This window comes from Sarcophilus harrisii, chromosome 6 (genome assembly GCF_902635505.1).
Source record: "Sarcophilus harrisii chromosome 6, mSarHar1.11, whole genome shotgun sequence".
Classification (NCBI taxonomy): Eukaryota; Metazoa; Chordata; class Mammalia; order Dasyuromorphia; family Dasyuridae; genus Sarcophilus; species Sarcophilus harrisii.
The window spans coordinates 246,102,289-246,126,299 of record NC_045431.1 but is presented as its reverse complement, the minus strand read 5'-3'; the positions used below and the strand labels follow the sequence as shown (position 1 = coordinate 246,126,299).

Sequence of the window (24,011 nt, the reverse complement as noted above, 5' to 3'; positions counted from 1 at the left end):
GCCAGGGTCTCCCATGTCATAAAATCAATTCTAAAGGTTTTAAGAGAGAACTTGAAAGTGTCCTTCTATGGCTTTTATTGACCGCCTTGTGAGCACTTGTGTTGTATGAGTTCTCCATAAAATAATATATATTTTTTTTTTTTGGAAAGCATACATTTGGTCATTTGATACTGTCCTCATTCCAAAAAAATGTGATCTCTGCAGTAGATTTGGAATGCTTGGTAGTTTAGTTTGAGAAATGACTTCAGTATCTAGTATCTTCTTAAAACAATCCTAATCTAAGTTTTTTCCTGAAAGGCCATAATTTTTCTGTACATAAAAGAAATATGTATATTATTATAATATTTATAATAATTATTATATGCAATATTAATTATATGTAGAATATATTATATGTTGATATATATTAATGCATATAAATATATAGATAGATGCATATTTGAAAAGTAGAGAGACAGACATGCATATATCTGTAGACTCAATATTTCTTTCCTCAGGATGATCAGTTATTCCTCTAAAAATACATTTAAAAGAAACCAAGTTAAATGCCCTTTCATTTTGGACCAGATTGAAGGCTACATGGAAGATCCTCATGGATTACAGAAGTCCTAATAAGAGTGAACACCTTTCTCCATGTTATTAATAAAAGGACTTCTATCTCAACTAATTATACTCAAGGGAAAGTCCAGAGAATCTGTGACTAATAAAATGAGATTATAACCTTGGCTCTGCTGGTGGCTTCAGGAAGCATTTCTGCAAAAGACATTGTGCAGTGTATTTCCACTCACATTATATTCATCAAGTATTTTTAGCAAATCCTATAACCCCACATGGCAAGGACTTGGGTCCTTTTGCCCTCTGAAACTACAAATGAGAACAAAATCAATTCAGTGAAGATGGAGATACCCTTTGGATACTGCCAAGCATCTATTATTTGATAAAGAAAAGCAATCAACATGAACTTTATCAATGAGAAATGCTACAACTCTTCATTCAGGTATTGTTTTGCTTGATATTTCATTTCAGAATGGCCAATTTGTTTAATTAATCAAGTGGATCTTAGAAGGATAAGGCTTGAACTCTGCCCAAGGAATTACCTTTTAGAGAGAGTCATTATGTTATGGCAGACTTGATTTAAGAAAGACTGTAGCTTAAATCCTTCCTCTAAAGATATTCAAAGTATTATCCAAAGAATTTTGGGGTCTTAGAAAGTCTTTCAGAAGGTCTACAACTTCAAAATTACTTTTTATTTTTAATATGGTAAATGTCCACAAACATAATCCAAATAAATAATTTTTCAGACAGATTCTCAAGAATTTTTGTATAAAGGGATATTGACAACAAAAGTTTGAAAACCACTGCAGAGTAACTGTGTAACTAAAGATATAATTTAACTATTCTGCACTTTAATTTCTCACCTGTAACATGAGTATAATACTTGGAACATCTCACAGAGTTTAAATGGAGAATATGATCTTCGTGGATATATTTTGCAAAAGAGTACCAGGTAATTATTGCTTATTATCATTGTTCTATCCCACATGAACAGACATCACCTATAATTCAGGTGACTTCAGATGTGTAGGTTGGGATAAACTGTACACATTTTTATACAAGTGGGATAAAATCCATTTTCACCCTTTTGGTAAGTATGCAGTGAATGAATTTCTTTGGAGAACATATTTTGAAAAGTATAAATTTTTATGATTGTATTTTGTGCAAATATAGTAAGTGGTATTTTTGTAGTATAAATATTATCACTATCACTGACATTTAACAGGAAACATGAAATTAGTTACAGGAATGACCTTGTCTGAAAAATTTGGATTCAACTTCAAAGTGTGAGAAACTGTTTTATTGTGCCTCTCCCCAAATTACTTTACTTTCCAGAGTTTGAGGTCATTAAGACCTGAAGTTGCAGGAGAGACTTTCTTTCCTGATATGTTCTTACTTTGATAAAAACACAGATTTCATTAAATTATTAGAGAATACATATAATATATTAAGTATCTATCCGTTCATCCATCTATCCATGCATCCATCCATCTATCTATCTATCTATCTATCTATCTACTTATCTATATATCCAAAGAAGCAGACAATGATTTCCATTATAAGTGATAAGGGACAATCAAACATTATCTCTCTTTTTATAATACATTGCACTTTTGACTTTTTGATTTGAATATATATTTATATATTCCTTGTCACCAAAAATCACATGTTCCAAAAATAGGGGGAAATAAACTAAATAATCCAAATTGTTAAAGTAAGATAGGAAAAATTCTATCCTAGTAATCATGTGCTAATCAGTGATACTTTGAAGAATTAATACACTAAAATTGATTAATTCAATTATAAGATGAAGGTGATGAATGTAGATTTGAGATAGCAATATTGTAAATCAATTGGAAACAAATGTCTTTACAACATATCTTTAGAGATTACATAGAGGACAATGGAATATGCTATTAAAACCACATTTAAACAGTGATGATTTTTTTCTTGCTACAATAATAAATAACTAAAATAATTCAGAAGAATACAACTTCTTAAAGACTGCAAAGATTTTTGCTTGCTTTTCCTGGGGACATTGTCCCCTATTCTAATTATTCTCAAGAGAAAAGCAAAAGGATTTAAAGTAATTAGTTATGGCAACACCCTTGAGTAGTTCAAAAGGAAAGAGGTCTACATTTGCTTTCTGAAGATCTGAGATTACAAGCTGGTTTTGCAACACGTTACTTGTACCAACCCAAGATGTTTCTGTACCTCTCTATGCTGTCTTTTAATCAAGAGAGTTGTGCCCAGGACCTCTAATTTCCCATGCAACTCTGAGTATATAATTCTGGATTCAATTTAAAAGTTCCCTCTAACTCACTTCTGTCAGGGCTTCAGCAATTTTTAAGTCATGTGTTAAGAATCTTCTGCTCTTTCAGTAGAGATTTTGCTGAAATCTCTTCTAAGAGGCTGAAACAGACACTAGAGCTTTGACATATATAATGGAAATGCATATGTGCAGTAATAGTGTCAAGGAGACTGAAATCTGATTGAAAACTAAAGTTACAGCCAACACAATGTGTCTAGTGATAAAAAGTAAACACTAAATTGTCTGTCATCCATCCATCTGTCTATCTATCATCTATTTTTATGTGGATCTCTGTATACGAACCCAAGTTTTGTATCAGATTATGCTAGTATCTTGCAAGGAGAATAAATTTAGGTATTGTAGTGGTGTGTATGTGTGTCTGTGCGTGCACATGCATACGACAGGTCAGGAATAGAGATTCTATTGAGCAAATCAATCAAAAAAGATCCAGTTGGCACAGTGAGGAAAATATTTTCACTTTTTGGATTAAATGTGATTATAGGAGAATTGTCACATACAGTATTTTTTAAATGGTCTAATTGTCTTTCTAACATGATGAGTAGGAATAGATTGAAGTTCCTGGATTTTCTGTGTAATAAAGTGCTTCTATGCTCTCTTTCTAGAATTTGGCATCCTCTATTGATATTGTTACAAGATGAGTTATATGATCCTGGACGACAAGAGCAATTGTACCATCATCATGGAATTCTTCCTTATGGAGTTTTCCAGTATCCGAGAGCTGCAGGTCTTGCATGCTATTCTTTTCTTGCTCATATACATTGCAGCTGTAATGGGAAATCTCCTCACTATCACTGCCATTGTCACTGACCCACAACTTCACTCACCAATGTATTTTTTTCTGAGCAACCTTTCCCTGTCAGATCTTGGCTGCATCTCAGTCACTCTTCCCAAATTCATTGTAAATTCATTGACAGGCAATCAAGCCATTTCTGTCCTGGGCTGTGCTGCTCAGGTTTTCTTCTTTCTCTTCTTTGCAGCTATAGAATTTGCTTTACTTGTGGCGATGTCCTATGACCGCTTTGTGGCCATTTGCCATCCCTTGCACTATGGGGTCACCATGACACCATTACGCTGTCTTTGGGCCGCAGCTGGTTCATGGGTTTGTTCGTTCATCTATTCAGCTCTACACGCAGGAAACATGTTCCGTTTGCCTTTCTCGGGATCCAATATGATCCATCAGTTTTTTTGTGACATCCCTCATGTCTTGAAGGTCTCATCTCCTGAGGTTCGTGATACTGAGTATGTACTACTTGTCGCCAGTTCAGGTTTAGTTTTAATCTGCTTTGGCTTTTTAATTGTATCCTACACTTATATCTTCTCCACTGTATTTAAAATGCCCTCTGAGGAAGGGCGCTACAAAGCTTTGTCTACCTGTTCACCTCAACTGATTATACTGCTCTTATTCCTTCTTGCTGGCATGGTCACTATTTTTGGACCTATAACAGACACTTCCCCAGTGCAGAATCTTTTGATTTCAGTGACTTACACAATATTGCCTCCATTTATGAATCCTATTATTTATAGTCTGAGGAACATGAAAATCAAGATTGCATTGAGTAAGATAATCAAAACTACCATTTTTCCCAAGAAGGAAATGTGTAAGTTTGAAGCAATTGTTAAGTAAGAGAATGTATGAATAGGTATTGCATGCTCAATATAACAAAATAAGTAGCTTAAAAGTAACCTTAATAGTTTAATATTTTGTCTACAAATAAATAACACTTCATGATATAATTAATGTAAACCAGGGATGATCTTTCCATTTAATAACTACTGACCCAGCTTCTCTGAATGATGGCTTAGCACTCATTCTTGGCCTCTCTATTCAGACCAATCAGGTTTGGCTGAAGATGTGCCTCAGAGTGTACTTTGAATGGTTAAAAGAATAGGGAAAATAGGAAATCTGCTGGGCAGTAATCACTAAAACTCAGCAGTGAAGAACTGAATCTTTGCTAATTGAAAGAATGATCAACAAATCTGGAATTTCCCAATCTTAATAGCATTTTGAATTGCTATATTGGTGTAGGTTTGAGCTAAACCTGGAAGAATATTGAATTTTTCCCCAATGTCTTTGCTTTTGAGAGAAAGAGGGTGAAAGAAGTGAAAAATGATGAACCCAGCATAATATTATTTGTTATTTGGACAATATTTGCTTCTGTATTTTTGGGCCTCACCCAAGTCTTTTGCAATGTATGCATTTTCTGTGATGGTGGAATTAAAGGCCTCTAATTTCCTGTATCTGGAGTTTCTCTTCAATGTTTGAGTAAGTGCTATTGACATGAACTAATGTGAAACCTTATTTTGGATATTCCCATAGAAATATTCTGGTGTATGAGCAAGATCCAAGAAAAGATACTGACCCTTTGAGTTCCCAAGGAAATGGATTTGTTCTCTGTAACCCCATAATCTTTGGGCACCTTGTGACATGGGTTAAGGACATATTTTATTATATACTTACATACATTGAGACTCACTTTAGAATCTTAGGATGTTTTCATGTATTTCCCCTTTTAATTTAATCACACAGGTAATACATTCGAGGAAGGAGGAGAAGGATATATTTTAATCTCATCTAACAATAAGGTATAGTGTCATTCCATTCAAGGATCTTTCAACAAATTTCTAAAAACAACAACAACAACAACACATACACATACACATATGGGACTTTTCATAAGGCACTGGACCAGATATCTATTGAGAAGAAGTTGAAAGAAAAGAAAAAATCCCTAAAAAGTGGGATTCATCTTTTAAAACAGGAACAGAGAGGAAAAAATTCAATCAATCTATTAATCAATAAATGCTGATTAAGTACCTACTCTATGTCAGGAACTATACTAAGCAATGAATTTCTTACATAATCAGCAACAAAAAAGAAATACAAATAGTGTACCAAAAAGAAGAGGAAGAACTAAGATGCACAGAAAAGAAAAAAAAATAATCTCACTTGGTTTCAGTCATAATTTATTATCTCAAGTCTCCTAATTCTTTAAATTCTATTTATATGTACTATTTATTAGCTTCCTTTCCTTCTTCCTAAATGAAATGAATGGTACTATCCAAAAAAGGGCAGGGTATAAGATGTGCTGAAATCTGTCCTCAGCACTATTTTCTTATTCTTCTTTTTTGGTGATTTCGTCCATGTCCATGTTTTACCTATCATCAATTTGAAGCTGATTCTCAGCTTTTCTTAAACATCTGTCAGATAATGCAATTCTTGACATTATTTTGTTTGATATGAAATAACAATTGTAACTGGCCACAAGATAAATATGCTACAATGTAAATAGAGTCAGAGATGTAAACATAATAAATTAAAAGGAACTCTCCAGGAGAGGGAGTTGAGATTATTCATATGATCATTAAGAGTTAGTTCTTCTGGACCACCTTCTTTGGCAGTGTTGTCATATCCGCAGATTATATTCTCTTCCTAACCCATCTCTCCTTCTAAAGCTTCCATTTTTTTGGCTATCACCACCATCTTTGAAGTCACTCTAATTTATAAACTTGACTCTTCTATTGCCCTCAATCCCCACTATGTAATCAACTGGAAAATTCTTGCTAATATTATTTTCAAGAAACATGTATCATTTTATCACTTTTGTCTCCTTTCAAAATCAATTTCACATTGAACATCATCATCATAGGATCATCTATAGCACCTACTATGTGCCAGGTACTGGCTAAATATAAATATTATCTCATTTGATCTTCTTAACAACCTTGGGCAGTGTAGATGCTCTTATGAGCATTTTATAGTTGAGTCAAATATAGGTTAAATGATTTGCCTAGTGTCACATTAGTAAGTGACTCTAGGGACTTTGTTCTATGCATTGTAAATAATATCCACCACCCTTTCCTTGCAATCACTAACCTTCTAGTTTTTGCTTATCTCCAATATCTGCATTCTCCAATCCACCTACCACATGGCTACTAAATTTGTACATCTAAAACACAGATAAGATGTTTTCATGCCCCTGTTAAAAATCTTTAATGTTTTCCTCTTGTTTTTAGAATAAAATGTGAAGTCATATTTCCAGCATTAATAGGCCACCATAAATTAGCTCCTTCCTTCCATTGCATTTCCTTGGATTTTATATCAATTTCCATAATAAATATGACAACATAGCTTAAATTGGTTTAATCACATTTATTAAGTTTTTCCTTTCTGCCAAATATTGTAAAAAGTTCTGAAACTAGAAAGAAATACAAAGCAGAGAACTCAATGAGCTAATATTCTAATGAAGACAATATGAGAATAAAACTGGTTGGTATAAGATATATTCTGTGTAAGAAACAAAGCGACAGTATATACATATACTGACAATTGACCAAGATATAGGGGGAGAAAATTGGCAAAGGTTTATTGTAGAAAGTGGGGTTTAAGTTGAATTTTATTTTTTAAATTATATCTTTTTATTGACAGAACAGATGCATGGGTAATTTTTTACAACATTGTCCCTTGCACTCACTTTTGTTCCAACTTTTTTCCTTCCTTCCCTCCACACTCTCCCCTAAATGGCAGGCAGTCTTATACATATTAAATATGTTAAAGTATATCCTAGATACAATATTTGTGTGCAGATCCATACAGTTCTCTGCACAAGAAGAATTGGATTCAGAAGGTAAAAATAACCTTGGATGAAAAACAAAAATGCAAGTAGTCCACATTCGTTTCCCAATGTTCCTTCTCTGAGTGTAGCCGATTCTGTCCATAACTGATCAATTAGAACTGAATTAGATCTTCTCTTTATCGAAAGTATCCACTTCCATCAGAATACATCCTCATACAGTATTGTTGTTGAAGTGTATAATGATCTCCTGGTTCTGCTCATTTCACTTAACATCAATTCATGTAAGTCTCCTCAGGCCTCTCTGTATTCATCCTGCTGATCACTTCTTACAGAACAATAATATTCCATAACATTCATATACCACAATTTACTCAGCCATTCTCCAATTGATGGGCATCCATTCACCATCAACATGAGCCTCATCATTGAGAAGGTGAGAACATAATAGGAGCCCAACTTCTCCTTTCTGAGTACAGATTGGGTGTGTGCTCAAATGGTCTCCAAGAAGTGTCAAGGAAGCCATAGAAGGCTGTCAGTGGGAAGGAGAGAGAGGATGTAAATTAGTTTGGGAAAGCAGTTTTTCAAGCAAGTATACACATCTAGCCAAATCAAGCCAACCAATATTAATTATGTATCTAATATAGATACTATATAAATGTTCATGATAAAAAGAAAAAAGAAAGAGAGAGAGAGAGAAAAGAAGAAAAGAAAAAAGAAAGGTTAAAAAGAAAGAAAGAAAGGTATGTAGGTACATGTAGGAACAGTACCTAGTGTAGCATCTAGTGTAGCATGTAGGTACAGTTATTATCCTGATTTATGAATGTAGAAAGTAAGGTAGACAGAGATGTAATAACTAACCCAAAGTAAAAGCTTAAGTAAGAGTCCAAAACTTAATTTGAATTTAATCTTCCTGATTGTAGGTTTAGCACTCTACTCCACCACCTAGCTTATTCTAGAACAGGGGTACCATTCTAAATATGCTGAAAGAGAACTTGTTAGATAAATTGGAATTAAAAAAATAGGAAGGAATGTTCAATTTGTGCAGAAAACTAAGAAAAACTGCTGAAGGCCATTTTGATTAGAATGATCAATAGACACAGGAAATGTTCCCTACACTAAAGAGACTAAGTATCTAATTAAGGTCTTGTTTTCAAGAATGATTACAATATAGGCTAGAAGCAATGCTTATGAATTTTCTTGCATAAGTAGAAACAGAATGAAATTTCCTAAAATGGATTGGCCTCAGGAGTGCAATAAACAGAGGTAAAAGAATAGATGATCATATAATACATTACTAAATTGTCTAAATTTGCAATGCTTATAAGTTTAAGCTATTGTTCTTTTAAGATCTTATACTTAAAGATAACTAATTCTAGCCTGCATAGGCAACAGTAAAATTTATTTCCCAAATTTAGAATCATCTTAAAATTCCTAATCAAATGTTTTCTCCAGCTGGAGTTCAGTATTGAAATAACCAATTCCCAAATTTGATCATTGTTCTTAAATTTAACAGCACTCTTAAAATTAACAAAACAGACAAACAAATCACACAGAACACAGAACATACCTAGACTGCACAATTACAACATTCAGTAAGACACTGACATCAAAACCAGAGCCAAATGGTGTTTTAAAAAGACACCCAGATTTATACTCTGGAATGCCCAGAGTTGTGCCAACTGGCACACAGAACCAGATGTGTCTTAGGAGACAGTCAGGTAGTGCCAATTGCATCCAGTTCGACATTACCTCTCAGAATATTAACACCTGTCAGGTGTCCTGTTATTCTGGGAACCCAAGTGTTAGCACAAGCAAATATCAGACCAGGTATCTAGGAGACACAAAACCAGAAGGTATTAACCAGCGTCCCGAATAATAACCTTCTCAGAATTCAATGCCCACCATTCCGTCAGCATTCTAATATTCTGAGAATCCAGGTGCTAACACAGACAGACAAAAATAAATCAGATTGGACTTTCTCTCTCCTGGCAGAAGTGAAAGTGTCCACTGTCAGGTGTGGCCCCACCTGGAGCCTCTGAAGGAATCCAGAGGGTTAGCCTTTTCCAAGAAAGAGAAAACCCTAACTGTTTCCAGGCCCAAAGTGGAGACTTGAAATATCTCTAACCCCTAGTCCTGTTCTCAGTTCCCAGTATCTCGCTGGGACCTCCAAAATGTAATGCTGGAGAAACTGAGCAAGACAGAGATTAGAGACCAATTTAATAGTTTATTAAATGAAGAGATACTGGGACCAAATGGATCTTGGTCCCAGGGCTGGATGAGACTATCATTCAAAGAATCCAGCCCTGAATATTGGGACAGCAAGATTTGTATAGGATAACAAGAACAATGACATAATGGGGGAGGTACCTAGATAGGGATAACCTGATGGGGGGAGGCACCTAGGATGACACAATGGAGGGAGGTATTGGAGAAGTTACTGATATTCTAGTAATATCTAAAATGGATAAACCTTTATCCTGTCAAACATTAAGAAGGAACGATTATAACCTAAAGATATAAAGCCTTTATCTCATCAAACATTAACGGGGAAAGGTCATAACCTGAGGCAGAGTAACTAAATAGGACAATGGAGAAACTGGGTCAGGACATTAAAAGGGAACTGTGGCATATCATATACACATATACATATATATATGCACACCTTTGCATGTGCGTGTATATATAAATGCATGCAAGTACTAGCAAAATGAAATTAGTAGTTTGGGAGCAATGAAGGGAATCTACCATACTTTTTTGGCTATATGAAGAGGGCATATTTGAGGCATCATTTACTTAAGTTTATTAAACAGGAATATTTAACATGATCCAATCTGTGCCTCAGTAAGAACAAGATGATAGCTGAGTGAAGGACAGATTGGAATGAGAACAAGGAAGGGATAAGAACTGGAAGTTTATTTCAGTGGGTTCTCTTTAAGTCAGAAACATGGTTACTGCTCTCATGCAGTAATTATTCTATTAAGTTTGGGAAAGAATATGAAAAAAAAAGGCCATTCAAAGTATATACACACGAATGTATGCTGATATATGTGTGTATACATAAATATACATGCATTTTTATGTATATGCATGCATGTATATGCCTTATATATAAATACATATTATATATACATGTAGTATGTATATTGGCATATAAAAACATGCATATATAGATTATAGATAGACAGATAGATGTGAGTGTCAACATACATAACATTTTTTCCCATGAAAATCAGTCTCCTTTGAAGTACATTTAAAAGAAACCAATTTAAGTAGACTTGCATTTTGGACCAGATAGAATGGAAAATCTTCATTGATTATAGAAGTCCTAATGGACCATATAACATTAAAGGGAGAACTGCTTTCTCCATGTTATTAGTAAAAGGACCTCTATCTCAACTAATTATACTCAAGGGAAAGACCAGAGAATCTGTGATTTAAAAGGATGAGAATATAACTTTGGATCCCCTGGGGACTTCAGAAAATATTTCTCTAAAGGATATTGGACATTATAGTTCCACTCACATAAGGTTGATCAAATATTTCAGTAAATCTAGTAGCCTCACATGGGACAGTTTCAGCTCCTTTTGCTCTCTGAAGCTTCAAATGAGAACAGAACCAAAACAGTGAGGACAGATGGAATCTTTATCCTTGATTTAGGGGTAAAAAAAGTAATTAAAACAAACTTTGGAAAGGAGAAATGCCGTGACTCTTCACACAAATGTTATTTTAGTTGATATTCCATATCTGAATTGCCAATTTGTTTAGTTAATTAAGTGGATGTTAGAAGTATGGATGGATTATTCCCTGCATTTTGAATTACCTATTAGCCAGTCATTATGTTGTGGTAGATTTGAATTTAGAAAAACTGCAACTTGAATTCTTCCTTTAGGATATAGCACCTGTGTAACTGAGTATATTTAATTTATTCTCTCTGAGCTTCAATTTCTGATCCATAATATAGGTATAATATCCACAGGATCTCAGAGAATTTGTTTGAACTGTGAACATGATCTTTGTAAAATATTTTGCAAAATAGTATCAGGTTAATATTAGCTATTATTGTCTATCATACATAAACAGACACTAACTCTAGCTCAGGTTAGATATATAGATTGTGAGAAATTTGCAAAATTTCATCAAAGTGGATAAGACCCTTTCCCTTTCTAATGAATTCCTTTGGAAAAAGTGTTTTGAGAAGTCTTTCTATGAACAGGTTTTGTGCCAATAAAATAATGACTATAAGTTATTATTATGATTAATATTATTATTAATAATTATATATATAATTAATATTATAATTAATATAGTCATTATCATTGTTAGGTAAGAGGAAGCTAGTTAGAGAAATGTCTTTGTAGAAAGAAATTCAAAAGCAGATTGTGACAGAAACTGCTGCACCTTTCCTAAATCACTTAACTTCACAGTGCCTAAAACCATTAAGACTATTATTTGTGGATAACACTGACGTTTCAGGAAAGACTTTCTTTCTCTCCTAGTATCGTCCTACTTTGATAAAATCATAGACCTCATCATTAGTATTAGAGAATGCATATATGATATGAAATATATGTTATGAGCAAATAATGATTTCCAATATAAATAACAAGGGAAAGTTGGATATTCTCATTCCAATTCCTTGACTTTTTGCTTTTTGGTCACTGTGTTTATATAACCTGTTATCAAAATTTACATACTCCAAAAATAGAGGGAAAAATAAACTAAATAATCCAAGTTTTTAAAGTAAAATAAGAAAAAGACTACTTAGCCATATATCTGAGTGCTGAGTAACGTAGCAATTAGTGTTAAGTAGAGGAAATATATCAAAATTGAATAATTAAATTAATGAAGTCAGGTGGAGGAACATAGATTTAAGGTAGCTAGACTGTATCTATTGGAAATCAAAGTCTTTAAAGCACATTCAGAGCATTGACAACCTAGAGAATGGAAATGGATTTGTGTGTGAAATAGTATCTAGATTCTGAAAGCCTTACTGAAAACTTAAGTTTTAGTCAATTCACAGTATCTAGCAATGAAAGTTTTTTAATAAAGGGCCTGTTTAGCATCTATAATCTATCTGTATGTATGCATGCGTATACATATTTTGCATTGAGATATGTTGGTCATCTTGCAAAATGGAATTAATCTAGGAAATGTAGTAAGGTGGATATGTGTATACATAGGACAAGTCAGTAGAGGTCCAATTAAATAAATTAACTCAAGAAGGCCCAGTTTGTTCAGTGAGGAATATATTTTCACTTGATGGATTGAATGGGATTGCAGGAGAATGGTCATATTAAGGGCTTTTAAAAATACCCTGATTGCCTCTCTAACATGGTAAGTAAGAATCATGGCTTTTCTATGTAATAAAGTGTTTATATTCTTTCCTTCTAGAATTTGGTATTCCCTACTCATGTTATTACAAGATGAATTACAGAAGCCCAGAAGACATAAGCAATTGTACCATCATCATGGAATTCTTCCTAATGGAGTTTTCCAGCATTCGAGAGCTGCAGGTCTTGCACGCCATTTTTTTCTTGCTTATATATATTGCAGCCATGATGGGGAATCTCCTCACTATTACTGCCATTGTCACTGACCCACACCTTCATTCTCCAATGTATTTTTTCCTAAGCAATCTTTCCCTGTCGGATCTTGGCTGCATCTCAGTCACTCTTCCCAAATTCATTGTGAATTCCCTGACAGGCAATCAAGCCATTTCTCTCCTGGGCTGTGCTGCTCAGGTTTTCTTCTATATATTCTTTGCTGCAACAGAACTTACTTTGCTTGTGGCAATGTCCTATGACCGCTTTGTGGCTATTTGCCACCCCTTACACTATGGGGTCACCATGACACCATTCCGCTGTCTTTGGGTGGCAATTGGTTCATGGGTTTGTTCGTTCATCTATTCAGCTCTACACACAGGAAACATGTTCCGTTTGCCTTTCTCAGGATCCAATATGATCCATCAGTTTTTTTGTGACATCCCTCATGTCTTGAAGGTCTCATCTTCTGAGGTTCGTGATACCGAGTATATACTCCTTGCCACCAGTTCCACTGTAGTTTTATTCTGCTTTGTTTTTTTAGTTATATCCTATACTTATATCTTCTCTGCTGTATTTAAAATGCCCTCTGTGGAAGGGCGCCTCAAAGCTTTGTCTACCTGTTCACCTCAACTGATTATCTTTCTTTTATTTGTTCTGGCTGGCATGGTCACAGTCTTAGGTCCCTTATCAGACACTTCCCCAGTGCAGAATCTTTTGATTTCAATGACTTACACAATATTGCCTCCATTTATGAATCCTATCATTTATAGTCTGAGGAACATGAAAATCAAGATTGCACTGGGTAGGATTATCAAAACTTTTTTTTTCCCCAAGAAGGAAATGTCCATCTTTGAAACAATTAAAAAGTAAGGAAATATGTGAGTAAGATTTCATGTCGAAGATAACAAGATAATTAGTCTAAAATGAAATTAATTTCTTGTTTTGTCTACAAATAAAAAAAAAAATCACCAAAACATTCAGCTTGGACAATTGTTTTATTTCAACAAAGGAATTGTTTACTTAAAATATTTTTAATTATTTACATCTTGGGGGACCCTATAAATCTATGTGCATTTAATAAATTATTTTGCCATGGATGTGATACAAAAAATTGAAATCAATAAACAAGTTAAAGGAAGATTGAGTTTTCTCATGGGCAACAAAATTTCATTACATAATTCTGAATTATAATAGAAGAATTCTCTTCCAAGAATAACCTTTGACTTCTCAGCTAGATATCTTTAAGGTTACTCTTTTTTTTTTTTTTGTACCAGAAATGACAGTTACCAACCTTAGCTTTTTAAACTATACTTCTATTTCAAAATTCAGTTCAATTGTCACCACCCACCTTCATGGAGCCTTCCATGATCCCCCATTGAAAACATTCTTTATTAGTGCATTTACTAAACTCTTTATTGCATTTCAGTTTAGAACTTCTCAAGAAAGGATGGAAAATTTTCAAGGAACCCCTAATGAATCTATTTCGCCTAAATAAACTGATAACATTAAAGATCCAGAGGGAGCAATTAACAAAGGCAATGATTTCTTTAAGTCTTATATAAAATGCAAAGTTACTTTCTTACTGTTTTGATCTAGGTAAAGGTGAGTCCTTCAGATAAACTTAATGGGATTAGAAAGCACTCAACTATTATCCTTTTGTGGCTTTATAAAAAGTGAGATAAAATTCTCTTTAAAAATCATTGGATTGGAACACAAAATTTTGCGAAAGTAAATACTAAAAACTACCTTTACAAGAATTTGGAAAAATAAAACAGTATTGAAAAAAAAAATCATTGTTTTCAGGAGACAACCTTGAGGAATGTCAGTGAATTCTAGCATTTTAAAAGATATCTAGTAATGAAAGATAAACTCCATTCTTGAGGGAGAATATGGTCTTAGATTCTGGGGACAAAAAACGAGGTACAAGAGAATTTCTCAGTTTATCATTTCCTTTTATTTCTCTAGTATTCTTTTCTAGGAGAACAACTTGCCAAAGGTGAAACATAATATATAACAAAAACAGATTAACTGTCATTAAAATTCTGTGAATGAGGAAGAAATCAACCTTTTCTGTTGGGAGATGAATTAAGGATAGAATCAGGCTTAGGAAACCCTGATGACTGAACTTCCCAAAAAATATCATGCATCCAGAGGGAACAAAAGGAGTATATACTCAGAAAGTAAGGGTCAAAAGGATATGCTGTGATTGAGATGTGGGTCACCAAGACTAAATGTGTTACCAAACAGTCATGCTTATATTAGTATATTTTGTGTGCCCATTTTTCCTAATGATGCTGTGCATCTGTTGAAGAGTGAATCTCAGATTTATGCAAGGGAGATACCTTGTTGCTAATGTTTGTATGATGACATCTCAGTAAGTCCCTTTGCTTTGAGCTAATTATGTCTACTCTTTGCCTATTCAAAGTAAGCACACCAAAATGTGTTCTTGATGTATAATTTGAAAAATTTGGTCAAATGAAACATCTTAATCCTTGAATACTCATCATTTGGGAGATTCATTTTCTGAGTTTGGGAAATAACAAACAGAAGTGCTATAATTGTATGCAAGATTGTTAAAAGCCTCCCGACTCCCGACTCTTGATTATAACCACATTCCTCTTTATTTGTATAAGCTTTTCAAATAGTACCATTACTTTATTTATTTTTAGTTTGGATTTTCCTATCTTACCTAGGCTGGCAGTGATGATTAATAAAAAAGCTTTGGTTAATCTGCTTTATTTCTAATTTGGGTCAGTTTGCTTCTTCAGGGAAAACTAGTCTCCCCATCCCTATCTTAGAAGTTCTTTCTAAAACTTGTGTTAGTACCAATTTTAATTTAGGTGCTCAATTGACTTGAGACCTATTGTGGTTTAGAACTCCAAAACTTAAGCTAATTACCAGCCTTAATCTTCTTCCCCATTCAAAAGTCCTTCCTCAACATAAATTTCTTTCATGATCTTTTCTCTCAGATGACACATTTGCATTCTCTAACACAGCTAAACTGACTTTTTTGGATCATAATGTTACCCTTATCTGTATCTTATTCACTTATGAAATTGTAAATTACTTTAGAACAATTTAAATATAACTAAACATTACATCTTTCCTAGTATCCAACAGAGTGTACACATCAAGCTTTATAAGTGCTTGTTAGATTGGAAAATTTATTTCAGGCAAGAATGAAATATTAATTTGTGGGATAATTTTTTCTTTCTTTTTTAAACTTGGTTTTGTTGATCTCTCTTTCATTGAATATCCATCTTTTCCTCTGAAATATTATGCTCAACTTCGCTGGGTATAGTTGATCTTGTAAATCAAGCTCTTATGTCTCTTGGAATATCATATCCTAAGCTGTCAAATTCTTTAATGTAGTATTCGAATTGTTTCTGACATTTTGCAGTATTTTCTCTTGGACCTGATAATTATGGAATTTGGGTACAATATTACTTGAAATTTTCCTTTTGGGATTTCATTCAAGAGATTAGTTGGTTATTCTTTCAATGACTATTTTACTTTCTGGTTCTGAATATCAGGGCAGTTTTTTTTTCTTTTGGTAATTTCTTGAAAGATACAATACAGGCTATATTTTTGATTATGACTTTCAGGTATCCAAATAATTCTTAAATTCTCTTTCCTGAAACTATTTTCCATTTCAGTTGATATATTGTTCATTTTCTTCTGTTTTTTTTTTTCATTTTGTTTGACTGATTCTTGATCTCTCATAGAGTCATTAGCTTCCATTTTCCAAATTTTAATTTTTAAGGAATTATTTTTCTCATTTAGCTTTTGTACTTCCTTTTCCATTTGGCTAATTCTACTTTTCAAGGAGTTGAGTTTTTCAGAAATTATTTTTTCCCCACTTTTTTCTTCAATTAATTTTTGTTTCCTTTTCCAAGCTATTGACTCTTTTTCATAATTCTTCTGAATAATTCTCATTTTTATCTCCAATTTTTCTTCTACTTTTCTTATTTGATTTTTAAAACCTTTTTTTCTTTTGAGCTCTTCCAAAGGACTTTTTAGGATTGAGACCAATTCATATTCCCTTTTCAGAATTCCCATGTGACCATTTTAATAGTCTTGGCCTCTTCTGAGTTTGTATTTTGATCCTCCATAACACCATATTAGCTTTTCATGGTCATATCTTGTTGATGGGGTTGGTGTTGTTGTTGTTGGTGGTGGTGTTTTTTGCTTATTTAAAAATATTGAGCTCTATACCTAGAGTACACATAACACTCTCCCAAATGCCTTATGCAGGGGACCAGACATCTGGTCACTGGCTTTCCACAGTAGAACTTCAAGTATTTTTGACTTGCTGGATGTGTTGGGGTGACCCAGCCTATTTATGCCTGTTGTGTAAGGTTTTTGGTCTGGAAAGTTGCTTCTGAACTAGGGCTAGAGGCCTCATAGCTTAGCTGCTCTACCACTAGCTAGTTAAGGCAGGACTGAGAAGCCATAAGTACTGATGTGTACTATGGTTAAGAGCCTCCCCCAGCTTGTCCAGACACTGTCAGCACTAGGTTGTACTTTCCCTTTACTCAAGTGAGACAAAACTTTCCTGAAGTCCTTCTAAACATTGTCTTAAATTGAAAAATTATTTTATTTCTCTTACTTCTGAATCCATTTTAAGGCTTGATTTAATGTTGTTTTTGAGGGAAGAGCTGACAACCTCCTGGTTTCTCCCTGCCATCTTGGCTCCCATATTTTTTTACTTTGAGTCAATGAAATCTGTTACATGAACCAGAGACTAGTTCTATTTAGGTCCACCCTACTTGTTAATATGCTCAGAATAGTAAGTATATTCCTGAGTCTAGTACAACCACAAATGATCTTTATGCCTTCTAACACGTTATTTCTCTTGCTAATTGTCTTCAACTAAACTAAAAACTAAAAAATGAGAGGCTTGAAGAGAATGCTCAAAAACTTCTTCCCAGAACTCACACTGTCCAGTTCCCTGATGGCTTTGTTTCCTACTCTCCAGGAATTGTACAGTTCTAATTCTTCTCTTTCCCTTACAACCTTAGAATGATTTGATTTTTTCCTTTTTGTCTATTTGATCACACAGGAATAAAAGTAGATGAATAAGTAAAATGACATATTATTTTCCAGTTTTCCAACAATTTTTGTCAAATAGTGACTTCTTATTCCAGAATTTGGAATTTGGGAGATTATCAAATATTATATTGCTATAGGCTTTAATTATTGATTATTGTGGGTATCTGTTCTATTCCATTAATCCACTACTCTATTTCTTAGTGGGTATTAAATGGTTTTGATGACTGTCACTTCATAATATAGTTTTAGCTTTGGTACTGCTGACCCACCATCTTTTGTATTTTTTTCATTAATTCCTTTGATATTCTTAGCCTTTTGTTCTTCTAAATGATTTTTATTATTTTTTCTAGTTCTATGAAATGATTCTTTGGCAGTTTCATTGGTATGGCATTGAACAAGTAGATCAATTTAGCAGAATTGTCATTTTTATTATATTAATTTGGCCTAGCCATGAACAGTTGATACTTTTCCAGTTGCTTAGATCTGACTTTATTTGTGTGAGAAGAATTGTGTTTTGGATTTGTCTTGGCAGATAGACCCCCCCAATATTTTATTTTGTGTACAGTTATTTTAAATGGAATTTTTCTTTCTATCTTTTGCTGATGAGCTTTGCCAATAATCAACAGAAATCCTGATGATTTGTATGAGTTTATTTTATATTGTACAACTTGGATAAAGCTGTGAATTGTTTCCAGTGGGTTTTTGAATGATTTTCTAGGAATCTCTAAGTATATCATCATATCATCTGCAAAGAGAAATAGTTCTATTTCCTCATTGTCTATTCTAATTCCTTTCTTTTTCTTTTCTTATTCTTAAAACCAACATTTCTAGTACAATGCTGAATAACATTGATGATAAGGGGCATTCTTAGTTCACCCCTGGTCTTATTGGGAATGCATAGAGCTTCTCTCCATTACAAACAATGCTTGCTGTTAGTTTTAGATAGATACTGCTTATTATTTTAAGGAAAGCTTCCTTTATCCCTTTGCTCTCTATTTAAAAAAATAGTAATAGGTGCTATATTTTGTTAAAAGTTTTTTTCTGCATCTTTTGAGATTATCTTATAATTGCTGTTGGTTTTGTTACTAATATAGTCAATTATGATAACAATTTTCCTCATATTAAACCAGCCCTGCATTCCTGGTATAAATCACACTTAGTCATAGTATATTATGCTGCTAATAAGTTTATGTAATCTCTTTGCTAATGTTTTATTTAAATTAATATTCATTAGGAAAATTGGTTTGTAATTTTCCTCCTCTGTTTTGGCCCTTCCTGGTTTAGGTATCAGTACCATATTTGTGTCACAGAAAGAATTTGGGAGGACCTCTTCTTTATCTATTTTTCCAAATAGGTTACATAGTCTTAGAATTAATTGCTCTTTCAGTGTTTGATAGAATTGTAGTGGTAATAATGCTAGTAGTGACAGTAGTACTAATGTTATGGTAGTAGTAGTTGTAGTAGTAGTAATGGTAGTAGTGGCAGTAGTAGTAATAATAATAGTAATAGTAATCACAGTAATAGAACAATGGTAGTAGTGACAGTAGTAGTTATAATAGTAGTGTGGTAGGATAGGACCCCTAGGGGACTCAGTGAATAAAATGCCAGGTAAAGAGTCAGGAAGACTCATCTTCCTGAATTCAAATCTGGCCTTGAACACCGAGTAGCTTGTGACTCTGGGCAAATCACTTGATCCAATTTGTTTCAGTTTCCTCATCTGTAAAACGAGAAGGAAATAGCAAGCCACTTCAATATCTTTACCAGGAAAACCCCGCATGGAGTCATGAAGAATTGGACATGACTAAAAAACAACTCATCAGCAAAATTAGTAGTAGCAGCAGCAGTAGTAGAAGTAGTAGCACTGTTATGGACAACTGGGATCTAATTCTGGTCAGCAGAATAGATCGTATCATATGAGATAAAGTGAATGACATAAGATGAAAGGCAACAGTTTATCAGCAAATCTCTGGTTTATTCCTATATATATATATATATATATATATATATATATATATAAAATTCTGCCCCATGCAGTATATATGTGTTTTCAAAGCACAGCAAGGTTGTTATTGGTTAAAGAAAAAGCATACATTATTTTTGCAAGCAACATCTGTTTTAGATAATTCTGTGTTATGACCTTCAGACATATATCTATAAAACAAGGTTATGTTTCCTATACTCAACATGTTAATTTTTATAACTTTATTTATTTATTTGCTGAGGCAATTGGGGTTATGTGACTTCCCAGAGTCACACAGTTAAGAAGTGTTAAGTGTCTGAGGTCAAATTTGAACTCAGGTCCTCCTGACTTCAGGGCTGGTGCTCTAACCACTGCTTAAAAGAAACTCCTCTATTTTTCTTTCTGGGAATTTTCATTCAAGTGCTTATGGTGCAAGAAGTTACCTGCTGATAAACCTCAATAGTATCTTATCTGCTCAACATTAGAATAGTGCCTCCCTGTCCCTGCCAATGCCTCAAATGTGGGCTGGTACCCTTGTAGGTTTCTAGTATTAATTATTCTAGTATTTTTCAATTCGTCTCTACATTTGTCAGTATATTCTATGGACCACATCATATAATTACCTGACTCCAAAAAAGCACCCATATCAAAAAATTCAAAAATCTGTCTTTGTTGTCCCAGATTATTGGAATCAGGTTTTTCTATGACCAGACTAATGACAATCCCTAAGTTGTAAAACATTTCATTCTTTTTTCTTGCTTTCATGAGTTCCCTTTCTAATAAGGACATAATTATTCCAGCTGTTGACTTGTAGGAGCCTTTGATGGTGGTGGAGGCCATGCTTCTTTTTCCTCATAACTAGGGCAACCAGGTAAGGTATACACCTTTTCCTTCGGTAAAGGTGTATACCTTACCTGGTGGCCCTGGCCTCTTTGTGATACTTAAACTTTGTCTCCCTCAGGTCACTCTTCTGCAAAATGAGTATAGCATTATTATTATTATTATGTGTTATCTATATTAATCTTTCTGCTGTTTTAGTCCCCATTAATCTTAATGTAGAATGATATATCCATGAAGTAACAAAAAGAGAAATTGTGTCAGATCCAAGAAGATTTACATAAAGTCCCCCTTCTAATATTGTAACTCTGTGTCTGTGGGAAAGTCCCTCATTCTTACAGTGTAAAGATAGGTAATATTTATATGACTCTATGATTTGTAAAAATCCTTTACAAACATGATTTCAATTCATTTTCATAATAACTATGACATCATGCTATTATTTTTTACCATTTTATAGATGAAGAAACTGAGGCAGATAACAAAGCCATTAAAATTACTGAATTTTACTGAATTACTGAAGTCTTCATCATCAAATAATTCATCACCTAAAGATGAATCTGACAGGAATAAACCTCTCAGAATTTGGCTAGGGCTATGCCAGACATAGCAAGTTTAATCTATTGATAGTATTCTGCTCAAAGTCCTTATTCTTGGGTAGATCTTAGGGGAGTTTGTGCTTCACCAGCTCTAAGAACTTTTCTATATATAGATATAAGGCATTTTGAAGATACAGTGGAGAGCTTTGAGAGTCACAGTGACAATTAAGATGCAAGAGAGGATTCAGGCAAGAATGTGCAGGGAGGCTTCCCTGGAATATACACTGACCCATTGACAAGGGGCAACTTCCTCCAAGGATTTCAAATACACTAAATATTCATGTAAATGGCAATACTAGACAATATTTATATGGTATTTTAAGTTTTACAAAGCACTTTATATATGTTATCTCAGCTGATCCTCACAGTAGCTCTGTGAAGTAGGTCTTGTAATTATTCCCATTTACTATACAGGAAGCTCTTAGAGCTTCCTGTATATATATGATCTCCCAAAGGTTAACTCCTCCTTCTGGAGAGAGAGGGATTCTGGATTATCTCCCAGAGTGCTCTCTGGACCTAAGGGAGGTGTGAATTCCGATATCTCTTTCTAAGCCCTGAAGTCTCCCAAACGTGTGAACTCCATTGAGTACTTAGATACTTATGAGCTCCCTAAAGGTGTGAACACAAGCATCGTTTCTATCAGTTGTACTTAGTACCTTGTTTCAAGTTCTGGCCCAAAATATCTCCTTCTAAGATCAAACCAATCATATTGAACCATGCTAAATTAGATAATTATTGTCTCTATCAACTCTAATGGTTTAACAGTTTGTAAAGATTCCAACAATTTACAATAGAGAAAATAAAGGCTGAAACAAATTGAATGATTCGTACCAAGTCCCACAGCAAGGTGGAAGGATTTGAGCTTTGTTCTTACCAGAGTCCAAGTCCAGTGATTTATCTACTGTGTCCCTACAGACCTCAGATGGTTTAACTGACCTGTTTGGGAAGCTTAAATTAAATGAGAAAAAATAAAGTGAAATCAATAAAATGAGAGTAGGACATCAATATTGTTAATATGTGGTTTCCTATGTCAATGTGAGGATTAACTTGATCAGGATTAACAAGACAGCAGAGATCCTTATGGGAAATTATGTTACTTTTTTAAAAGAGTTTGACATTCGTGATCTAGAAAAAAACAGTTAACTAAATAATTAACTGACCTGGGGAGCTGCCACATTATTTATCATTTTATTTATAAAGCATTAAACATCTACTATATATCAGCCATTGTACTAAGGCTTTTACAACTATTATCTCATTTATTCTTTATAATAATCTCTATTTTACAGTTTAGGAAACTGAGGCAGACCAAGTCAGGATCACTCAGCTGGTAAATGTCCAAGACAATATTTGAACTCAGTTCTTTAAGCCTAGCATTCTATCCACTGAACTTTAAGTAATTAGGAGGATTTGGATGAGGTTTACTTGCAGAAATTGCCTGTGTGAAATTAGAGAGCCTAGGATGCTGGTCAGCACCATGGAAAGTGGAGCTTGGAAAGTGTTCCTTGAGGACAATCACTGACTTGGCTGCCTGTCACAGCTACAATTACACAAGGTCTGATCAGTTCAGATAGTTACCTCAAGGAGTTCTCCACAGCTAGAGCCACCATCTAGGGAGTTACTGAAGAGGTAACACCCCAGGCTGATGTTGGGCAACAAATGGAGATCCTTGGTGATCTTTTCTATGGCACTGGGCTTCCCTTAGGCTATCTTACGTCAATTTACTTTATATGGCCAGTATACTGAGCCCAAATGGTTGCTGGCTGTCAGATACAGTCTATTGGTCAGTGAACAGGGTTTCTGAGACAAATGAGCAACAATAATGAGGTACTTAAGATGGGCACAGACAAAATTGGATGCCCACCATTTGACTTAGAGATATTTCTGGCCTAAAAACACATCTGGAAGATTCTCCCAGCCCTACCCAGAGAATTATGGGCCCTGCATTTATGCACAAAGGCAGAACCAGATCACTCTTCAATGGCCATAAAATGGTATTTCAGTAACATGAAGTACTTGGTTTCTCTAATTATTCCCTACAAATTTATCTCCTTGCTCCTGGTTTTTTGCTGACATCATTTAATTTAATTGACTTAGAGATGGTTCTATGCCTGATTCCTCACAACATCATCTGAATCCCTAACATTTTGAGGTCCCTTGGAAACCCATAAATCTCTTTTTGAGGTTAAAAGGCTCCAGTTTTTTCAGTAAGTTCTCATGTGCTATTCCTGGGGCCTTAAGCCCTTCTTCAAGGTGGTTACCCTATTTCTAAAAACTTTCCATATTGACAAAGTCCTTCTTAAAATGAAAATTAACTTTGAATTATAAAGGTTTTCTTAAGAGGGTAGTTTGCAATAGGACTAATATCCTTATTCTTGCAAGACATACATCAGCCTAATCCAATGCTGTATTAGTTTTTTCATTGCTATATCACACCCCTGACTCATATTCAACTCGTGGTCCAATAAACTCTCCTGATTTTTTTTTCTTGAGATATATCTGTTTAACCATGATTTTTCTCTCATGTCCTTGAGAAAATGACTGTTTATAAAACTTAAA

At 34.1% G+C, this 24,011-nt stretch overlaps 1 protein-coding gene across 1 annotated transcript; it reads left to right on the top strand.

The window, feature by feature from the left end:
- The first annotated feature begins 3,521 nt into the window (after positions 1–3,521).
- Positions 3,522–4,511, top strand: LOC100924859 (olfactory receptor 14I1-like). Its single transcript, XM_003774005.1, has one exon. It carries the CDS (start codon positions 3,522–3,524, stop codon positions 4,509–4,511), a length of 990 nt encoding a protein of 329 aa, XP_003774053.1.
- The last annotated feature ends 19,500 nt before the right edge of the window (positions 4,512–24,011 follow it).